This window comes from Piliocolobus tephrosceles, chromosome 12 (assembly GCF_002776525.5).
Source record: "Piliocolobus tephrosceles isolate RC106 chromosome 12, ASM277652v3, whole genome shotgun sequence".
In the NCBI taxonomy this organism is placed as follows: Eukaryota; Metazoa; Chordata; class Mammalia; order Primates; family Cercopithecidae; genus Piliocolobus; species Piliocolobus tephrosceles.
The window spans coordinates 84,282,225-84,292,109 of NC_045445.1; the positions used below are offsets into that span (position 1 = coordinate 84,282,225).

Genomic DNA, 9,885 nt, shown 5'->3' on the forward strand with positions numbered 1-9,885 from the left:
GCGGGAACAGGTATAGTCCCCAGCAGAAAGCTGAAAACCCAGTTTTTCTTACCAAGCGCCTAAATTGCCTGCTTGGCCTAGCCTAGCTTCATTTAAGTGCGTAAGTATGGTTTTAATTTGGCAAAGAACCAATATAGAAAACCCTCGCCCCCCCCCCCCAAAAAAAAAAAACAGGCTTTGCAGTCATAAAACCTGTGTTTGAATTCTGGTTGTACCATTCACTATGTGACTCTGGGCAATTTAACCTGAGTCCCAGATCTCTCAACTGTTTTAAATTTTTATTTATTTATTTATCTTGACACAGGGTCTCAGCCTGCCACCCAGGCTGGAGTGGCACCATCGTACCTCACAGCATCCTCGAACTCCTGAGCTCAAGCAATCTTCCCGCCTCAGCCTCCCGAGTAGCTGGGACTACAGGCACACACCACCGAGTCTGGCTAATTTTTGTTTTTTTTGTTTTTTTAAAGAAACAGAGTCTCCCTATGTTGCCCAGGCTGGTCTTGAACTCCTAGGCTCAAGAGATCCTGCCTCCTCAGGTTCCCAAAGCACTGGGATTACAGGTATGAGCCTCGAAACCCAGCCAGATCCAACTTTAAGGATAATGCCTCTGATCTCAAAAGGCTGCTGTCATCAGAGGAGATACTGTTTGTAAAGCAACTAATAAAGTGCCTGGCATGGTATATGGCATTTGCTCAATGTGACTTCCCTTTCTTACTTGCTCCCTGCCCAATTTACAAAGCATTCAATATTGTCGGATGGCAATATATCTGAAATCAGATGTAGCAAATCTCTGTGCCTTCAGTACAAGAATAGGCACACACCAATTCTCTTTTTCCAGTGTTTTTATTTGCACATTTAATAGTCACAAATCTTTTTACAGATTTTTCATAGATTTATTATTTATAGAAAAAAATCAAGATTAAAATGGAGTATCGAAAAGGACCAAGAAATTACCAGCAGTGATGGCAAAGTACAAAGGCTCTGAGAGAACAGAGTAAACAAGAGCAGCGCAGCCCAGCGCAGCGTGTGGCCACTTCCCACCAGGCAGAACACTTGACTTCATTAAGGCAAAGCCTTTGCTCTGTTACTTTTTCCTCCCACGTAGTTTAACCCAAATAGAAAGGCATTCTATTCTCACACTACTGCTCTCTAAGGTCCTAGGAATATAACTGGTATACCAGATGCATCCCTTGACTATTAATACCTGAATAGACAAGTTAAACTGTGATGCATTAACCATCCCTCTGGGAGAATTAAAAAGAGGCAGAAATTGATTCTTAAGACTGAGAAAAAGGGGTATATGTGTGTGGTGGTCGTGGAAGCGGGAGAGAAAAGAGGTTCAAGGAGGGATAAGGGCAACAAACCTAACTCCTTCCAATGTCCAACTGTTCTTATGTTCTCAGATGCTGCTGATACAGTGTTCCATTACTCCAAAAACAAATGTTACCTATATCCAGTCAGTTCTAGGGTACAAAGGCTAACAATAGGGAAAATACCTTGGGGGAGGGGTGTATTCATTTCAGGTACATAACACAATAGGGAAAATACCTATATTTGTACCTAGGGTACAAATGCTAACAATAGGAAAAATACCTTGGGGGAGGGGTATATTCATTTCAGGTACATAAAAATGGAATTCAAAATTGTGTCCTACTATGTTCTCATCTGTTATTACTGTTGTAAATCAAATTACTGTGTGACCGTGGACAATTTACTTAACCTCTCAGTGCCTCGATTTTCCACATAAAATGAGAATTGTAGCACTGGGATTACAGGAGATGCATGGGAAGCATGGAAGAATAGTGTCTGGCCAAATCAATAGAGACAGAAAGCAGATTGGTGGTTGCCAGGGGCTGGGATGAAGGGAGAATGGAACTGACTGCCGACAGACCTGGGGTTTCTTGGCGAAGTTACGAAATGATCTAAAATTAGATGGTAGTGATAGTTGTGCAATTTTGTGTGTGAATATGCTAAAAACCACTGAATTATACATCTTAAAAGGTGAATTTCAGCCAGGCATGGTGGCTCACGCCTGTAATCCCAGCGTTTTGGGAGGCCAAAGCAGGCGGATTGCCTGAGTCCAGGAATTCAAGACCAGCCCTGGCAACATGGCAAAACCCTATCTCTACAAAAACTACAAAAATTAGCCAATTAGGTGTAGTGACTCATGCCTGTAGTATCAACTACTCGGGACACTGAGGTGGGAGGATTGCTTGAGCCCAGGGAGGTCGAGGCTACAATGTGCCATGATTGCTCCACTGCACTCCAGCCTGGGTGACAGGGTGAGTCCCTGTCTCACAAAAATAAAAATTAAAAAAAAAGGTGAATTTCATGGTAAACTATATCTCAATAAAGCTGTTATTTTAAAAATTCTTAAAAAAATAGAATAGTGCCTGGCACACAGTAAGTGCCAAATAAAGGTTAGCTATTATTATTAGTAATATCATTGTCATTATTATTATTTGGCCATTCTGTGGCCTAAGTAAACCCCAAGAAATTCTCTATTTTTAATAAAAGTCTACAGAATCTAGAAAAGTGTTTCTAATTTATATACATCAATTAACATTTATACATTTATTTCCATCCAAATGTCTCAGAAACTGTCTAAGAATCACAATTTCAGTGTTTTGCACTGAGCTAAAACAGCTGCATGCAATGGATATCTTATCAAATCATGACAAGCTTTAGATAAATTCTAATGACTTGATGTTACCCAAGAACTTGAACTGACAGATTTCCACTTTTGTCTCCAGGAATGAACAGGCAGTCCAAATACTGTTAGTAGTTACATTATATAAAGTACACAATTAAATGTCCAAATACAGGCTTGCTAGCCTTCTAATCACATTTTGGAGATACTGTTTATAAAAAGACAAATATAGTAAACAGTAAAATGCTTACTAGTCCCATGTCCTGTGACCTCACCTTGCCTAACAACAGGAAAACCCCACCACAATGAAAAGATCAAAATCAACTCATGTAATAAATCTCTTCAGAGGCAAAAGACTAAATGATTAACGGTTGACTTTTAAGACTATACCACACATTCAAATATGTTGGCATCAATTGAGTTTTTATACTCTGAACAGCTATTAAATCCAGTCTTTACCCATCCTATTGCTAAAGAATATGATAACAGAGTCTTGGTCTCAGAAGTAGGAGCAGCAAGTGATTACTCATGATGGCAATGATGCGCCACATTCTGCAGTGATGCTCACATGCCTGAATTTCATCTGAAGCATGAAAGTTCCCAATTCCTGCAACAGGGTTTCCTTTGTTGGAATCCCCTGTCCTTGCTGTCTTCACTTCTATAATCAGCTATGTGCCTTTGCAGCAAATCAGGAAAAACTGCATTGAGAGTTACAACTTCCAGACATTTGGGTCTTAACTTCCATCACAGAAAGCAATGTACTTTTTTGAATATATTAAGAAAACATTTATTCATCCCTTCAAGCCACTCACTTTCAGAAAGACAACTGAACATCCATTTTATCAACCTTCATTTACCCCTTCTCTTGTTTAGAAAAAAAAAAAAAAAAAAAAAAAAAAACTGCCAGCGCTAATTTACATAAACATGCTCTTTGAGGCTGAAGCAAATCTGATTTTCAAAGTGAAAAAAATATGAAAACTGAGTTATTTCCAAACAGAACATCAGAACTGTGTATTTCAAAAAAATTGGATTCATCAAATGAATCTTCAGCCAACAACTGTTCGAGAATGATGTTAATATCATGTATAGGCATGCTACGTTTTCTAGGATTTGACATTTTCAGTGATCAAGAATTATTATATTTTGTAAATAGAAATACTGCTACTAAAAAAAAGAATGCTATAAATAGAACAATGTCTTTTGTTTGCAAAGTCAATGTGAAATGATGTGAAAATAATAAAAGCGAAATATTTCATGGCAAAGTTATCTTGGGGTAAATGCTACAACTACAAGCGCCACTGGCGAGTATTCTCAGGGCAAACAGAAAAAGGGTTAAATCAAGTAAAATCATTCCCTAAGTCACCCAAAAGCAAAGATAAATACCTAGAACAAGCTGTCTTAAGTCCCGATATGTATAACCCACCCACCATGTACATCTACACGAACCCCCCCAAAGTTGTGGCCTTAGGAATTTCTGACCAAACAATTAGCCCGAGTAAAATTTAATAAACACTTTTAATTCCCCCTTGAGAAGCATGGTTACTTCTTTAATTTTACATTTTAGTCATTGAGACAGATTACAAAACAACTTGGGCAGAGAGAGAGAGTTGTAGCGGGAAGTAAGAGAATTTCAGACATTGGAAATGGATGATAATTTAGAACCAATTTCAAAATGAGGATCAGTTCCAAAGTATTTTCTTTACTAATTCAAGATTGAAACATTGGCTCTGTCCACACAAAGGTTTATTTTACAATTTAAAAGGTAAATTGTAATAAATAGAAATATATAACCAAAAACTCTGGACAAGGCTGGAACCAAGGGGACCCACTTTGCAATGCTTTGTTATCATCATTCCAAGAACCCATTTGGCCCTGTGTTCACTTGGTTAATGTGGGGATGGAGAAAATAGGATTTTGGAATAATATATCTATGTGTAGGTAGTCTTTAAATACAAAATGAATAAATATTTAAATTATATGATAAAGAAAAACTGGGGAATAAGAAAGTCCTACGTTTATCAACTAATAGTATATTTACAATGAGTGTTTTCTGCCTGACACGTAATCTTTGTCTATTAGAGTTTCTCAATGTGCAATTTATAGAAGGCAACAGTTCATATTGCCTTAAAGGAGCCCTGTTTAGATCAGAATCAGCCTGTCCCAGATGCTCTGCTCCCTGAAAAACGTTCACACTTGTGTGCATAAATAGCTGAGAGTACAAGTAGGTGCACATGTGCAAAATGTACTTGTTTAAAGGGGAACTAATTAGCTTGATAAAGTCTAAAATCAAGACAATAAATTGTTATTCCCCAACCCAAAAAACAAATCTAATGAGAAAACTGCTAAGCCCACTATGAAAAGGCAGCAGCTGTAAACTCATCCCATCCCACGTCATGCTCTAAGTATCTAGCTGTCCTATTAATCAGCCATCAGAACACTAAATCACTCCCTGTTCACATGGTTAAATGCAGACTTCTGATTTAGCTTTACTTTCTAGTTAAGAGTCCAGACTAAAGAGAATATTAAAGAGCTCCTTTTAACTATACTGCATCCAAACTGCCTCATTCCACCCTAAGAGAAGGTGCCCACATGGGAATATGCACTAGAGATCTACCAATCTCAGTTTCTGAGGTCTTCCTTTTGGATAAGTTCCAGCATTGGAACATTCACAATTTCAGTCAAAGGAAAATTACATGTTTGACTACTAACATTTTAGACTGCATATTCAAAGCTAAGGCGCAAGATTAAGACTAGAGTGCCAACCTAGATGCTGTTAAACATGGCAAAAAGGTGACTGCACAAAGGGACCAAAGAGGCTGATTCTTTAGAGGCCCTTTGCTGTTTTTTTCCTTTTAGCAACAAGTGTAGAATTTCCTCTGATCAAAATCTGAATATTGGTTAATGCATGTTTTCTCATTCTCCATGTATGAACCCCCTCCTAACCTCTCTCATTGCCTTTTTAAGCTTAAGAGAGAAAAATAAAAGAAAATGGATATAGACCATTTATTTTTATTTATGAAAAGAGAGGCATATTCTAATAGTCATAAGGCAATGTGTTTAAGAGCTGCACCTGAACTGGTATTCTCAAAACTGAAAATAGTTATCAACTTTATTCAACTTGTAAGATGTATCCATGTGCTTCCCAAGTCACTGGTTGTCACTCAAATGGACCACTGTGACTCCATGATGCCTTAAGGAGGCATTATATACTGTGTGTAGTATGCACATGTATTTTTAAAGAAATGACATTAAGAGAGAAAAGAACAGCCTTTCAAACATCAGTTCCTCACATAAGTGGTGACACTGCTATATGGCTCCCTTTTAATCTTCTCACCTACTCAGTTACCAAATACCTCCAAAATTAGACAAAATAGGGCCAGAGACAAAGCTCCATGGTGAATTGCATCTTTCAGATGTGCTTTCAATTCACTGGTTTTTAATTTCCCATTCCTGATTTACTGAGGAGTAAAGGTGAGAATCATCCAACTGATGACAAAGTAAAACAGGAAAACAGGATAAACAGCTAGGGCTCTGCGGTTTGGAGGCTGGCTATCAGCAAGGAAAGCTGTGGAGGCTAAACAAAACAAGACAAAACAAAAAGGAATGTTTAATACAGTAATATTGTCACAACTACTAACATTTACTAAACATTCATGAGCTTGGCATCATTTGGAACACAGAATTACACTAAAAGTTTAGTATACTGGTGATCCTCAGAGATAAAGGCATTCTGCAACATAGTTTTTCAGAGAGCCAAGGGCTTCTTATTTCAAGTACTAAACCATTTTGGATGGAAATCTTTATAAAAGGAGTTTTTTACCCTTTTCTGGAAAAGTTATTGAACTATACTGAAAAGGCTTACAAAGATGTGTAAGGTTATTTGCTCCTATGGTAAATGGCCTCGTGCTGCTGTGCTTTTTGAGCTAACTGTTCTTCTGAAATTATCAGCTCTTTTAAATGCCATCCCTCTCTTGTCCATCTAAGAAAAACCTACTCATCATTTTACTAATCAAGCATCACCCTTCTGACCAGGTGCAGTGGCTCATGCCTGTAATTCCAGCACTTTGGGAGGCCAAGGCAGGTCAGGAGTTCGAGACCAGCTTGGCCAACATGGTGAAACCCCATCTCTAATAAAAATACAAAAATTTGCCAGGTGTGGGGGCGGGCACCTGTAATCCCAGCTACTCGGGAGGCTGAGGCAGGAGAATTGCTTGAACTCGAGAGGCGGAGGTTGCAGTGAGCGAAGATGGTGCCACTGCACTCCAGCCTGGGTGACAGAGCAAGGTCCAGTCTCAAAAAATAAAACAAAAAAAAAACAAAATAAAGAATCATTCCTCTCAATGGGTGCTATGGCTTATGCCTGTAATCTCAGCTACTTGGGAGGCTGAGGTGGGAGAACTGATTGAAGCCAGGAGTTCAAGGCTGCAGTATGTTACGGTTGCACCACTCCACTCCAGACTGAATGACAGAGTGAAACCCCATCTCTTTAAAAAACAAAACAAAAAAACAATAGGAGGTGGCTGGCAAGATGGCCAAATAGGAACAGCTCTGGTCTGCGGCTCCCAGTGAGATAAACGCAGAAGGCGGTGATTTGTGCATTTCCAACAGAGGTACCCGGCTCATCTCACTGGGACTGGTTAGACAGTGGGTGCAGCCCACGGAGGGTGAGTTGAAGCAGGGTGGGGCGTTGCCTCACCTGGAAGCACAAGGGGTCGGGGAACTCCCTACCCTAGCCAAGGGAAGCCATGAGGGACTGTGCCATGAGGAACGGTGCATTTCAGCCCAGATACTACACTTTCCCCACTGTCTTCACAACCCGCACACCAGGAGACTCCCTCGGGTGCCCACCAGGGCCCTAGATTTCAAGCACAAAACTGGGCGGCCATTTGGGCAGACACGAAGCTAGCTGCAGGAATTTCTTTTCATACCCCAGTGGTGTCTGGAACACCAGCGAGAGAGAAGCATTCACTCCCTTGGAAAGGGAGCTGAAGCCAGAGAGCCAAGTGGTCTAGCTCAACGGATCCCACCCCCACAGAGCCCAGCAAGCTAAGATCCACTGGCTTGAAATTCTCACTGCCAGCACAGCAGTCTGAAGTGGACCTAGGACGCTAGCGCTTGGTGGGAGGAGGGGCGACCACCATTACTGAGGCTTGAGTAGGCGATTTTCCCCTCATAGTGTAAAGAAAGCCACAGGGAAGTTCGAACTGGCCGAGGCCAACCACAGTTCAGCAAAGCTGCTGTAGCCAGACTGCCTCTCTAGATTCCTCCTCTCTGGGCAGGGCATCTCTGAAAGAAATGCAGCAGCCCAATCAGGGGCTTATAGATAAAACTTCCATCTTCCTGGGACAGAGCATCTCTGAAGGAAAGGCAGCAGCCCCAGTCAGGGGCTTATAGATAAAACTCCCATCTTCCTGGGGCAGAGCACCTGGGGGATGGGGCAGCTGTAAGCACAGCTTCAGCGACTTAAACATTCCTGCCTGCCAGCTCTGAAGAGAGCAGTGGATCTCCTAGCACAGTGCTTGAACTCTGCTAAAGGACAGACTGCTTCCTCAAGTGGGTCCCTGACCCCCATGCCTCCTGACTGGGAGACACCTCCCAGCAGGGGTCCACAAAAACCTCACAGAGGAGAGCTCTGGCTGGCATCTGGCAGGTGCCCCTCTGGGATGAAGCTTCCAGAGGAAGGAGCAGGCAGCAATCTTGGCTGTTCTGCAACCTCTGCTGGTGATACCCAGGCAAACAGGGTCTGAAGTGGACCTCCAGTAAACTCAAGCAGACCTGCGGCAGAGGGGCCTGACTGTTAGAAGGAAAACTAACAAACAGAAAGGAATAGCATCAACATCAAAAAAAAGGACGTCCACACAGAAACCTCACCCAAAGGTCACCAACATCAAAGACCAAAGGTAGATAAATCCACGATGATGAGGAAAAACCAGCACAAAAAGACCAAAAATTCCAAAAACCAGAATGTCTCTTCTCCTCCAAAGGATCACAACTCCTTGCCGGCAAGGGAACAAAACTGGATGGAGAATGAGTTTGACAAACTGACAGAAGTAGACTTCAGAAGGTGGGTAATAACAAACTCCTCTGAGCTAAAGGAGCATGTTCTAACGCAATGCAAGGAAGCTAAGAACCTTGAAAAAAGATTACAGAAATTGCTAACTAGAATAACCAGTTTAGAGAACATAAATGACCTGATGGAGCTCAAAAACACAGCATGAGAACTACGTGAAGCACACGCAAGTGTCAATAACTGAATCAATCAGGCAGAAGAAAAAACATCAGATACTGAAGATCAACTCAATGAAATAAAGTGGGAAGACAAGATTAGAGAAAAAAGAATGAAGAAGAATGAACAAAGCCTCCAAGAAATATGGGACTATGTGAAAAGACCAAACCTAGCTTTGATTGGTGTACCTGAAAGTGATGGGGAGAATGTAACCAACATGGAAAACACTCTTCAGGATATTATCCAGGAGAACTTCCCCAACCTAGCAAGGCAGGCCAACATTCAAATTCAGGAAACACAGAGAACACCACAAAGATACTCCTCGAGAAGAGCAACCCCAAGACACATAACTGTCACATTCAGCAAGGTTGAAATGAAGGAAAAAATGTTAAGGGCAGCCAGAGAGAAAGGTCAGGTTACTCACAAAGGGAAGTCCATCAGACTAACAGCAGATCTTTTGGCAGAAACCCTATAAGAAGAGAGTGGGGGCCAATACCCAATATTCTTAAAGAAAAGAATTTTCAACCCAGAATTTCATATCCAGCAAAACTAAGCTTCACAAGTGAAGGACAAATAAAATCCTTTACAGACAAGCAAATTCTGAGATTTTGTCACCACCAGGCCTGCCTTACAAGAGCTCCTGAAGGAAGCACTAAACACGGAAAGGAACAACCGGTATCAGTCACTGCAAAAACATATCAAATTGTAAAGACTATTGACACTATGAAGAAACGGCATCAACTAATGGGCAAAATAACCAGGTAGCATCATAATGACAGGATCAAATTCACACATAACAATATTAACCTTAAATGTAAATGGGCTAAATGCCCCAATTAAAAGACACAGACTGGCAAATTGGATAAAGAGGCAAGACCCATCGGTGTGCTGTATTCAGGAGACCCATATCACAGGCAAAGACACATATAGGCTCAAAATAAAGCGATGGAGGAATATTTACCAAACAAATGGAAAGCAAAAAAAAAAAAAAAAAAAAAAAAAAAAAAAA

The 9,885-nt window shown here is 40.9% G+C and overlaps 1 protein-coding gene across 4 annotated transcripts in view; it reads right to left on the reverse strand.

Moving 5' to 3' along the window:
* YIPF6 (Yip1 domain family member 6) overlaps window positions 1-9,885 on the reverse strand; it is an 82,998-nt gene that overhangs the window by 35,972 nt on the left and 37,141 nt on the right. For 3 of the 4 annotated variants that reach the window (XM_023198431.1, XM_023198433.1, XM_023198434.1), the window contains one exon: window positions 830-6,224. The exons of the other annotated variant lie outside the window; for it this stretch is intronic. In XM_023198431.1, the coding sequence (XP_023054199.1) occupies window positions 6,106-6,224 (119 nt within the window). In that variant the 3' untranslated portion in view covers window positions 830-6,105. Of the gene's footprint in view, window positions 1-829; window positions 6,225-9,885 lie in introns of those variants that run through there. 4 annotated transcript variants of the gene reach the window in all.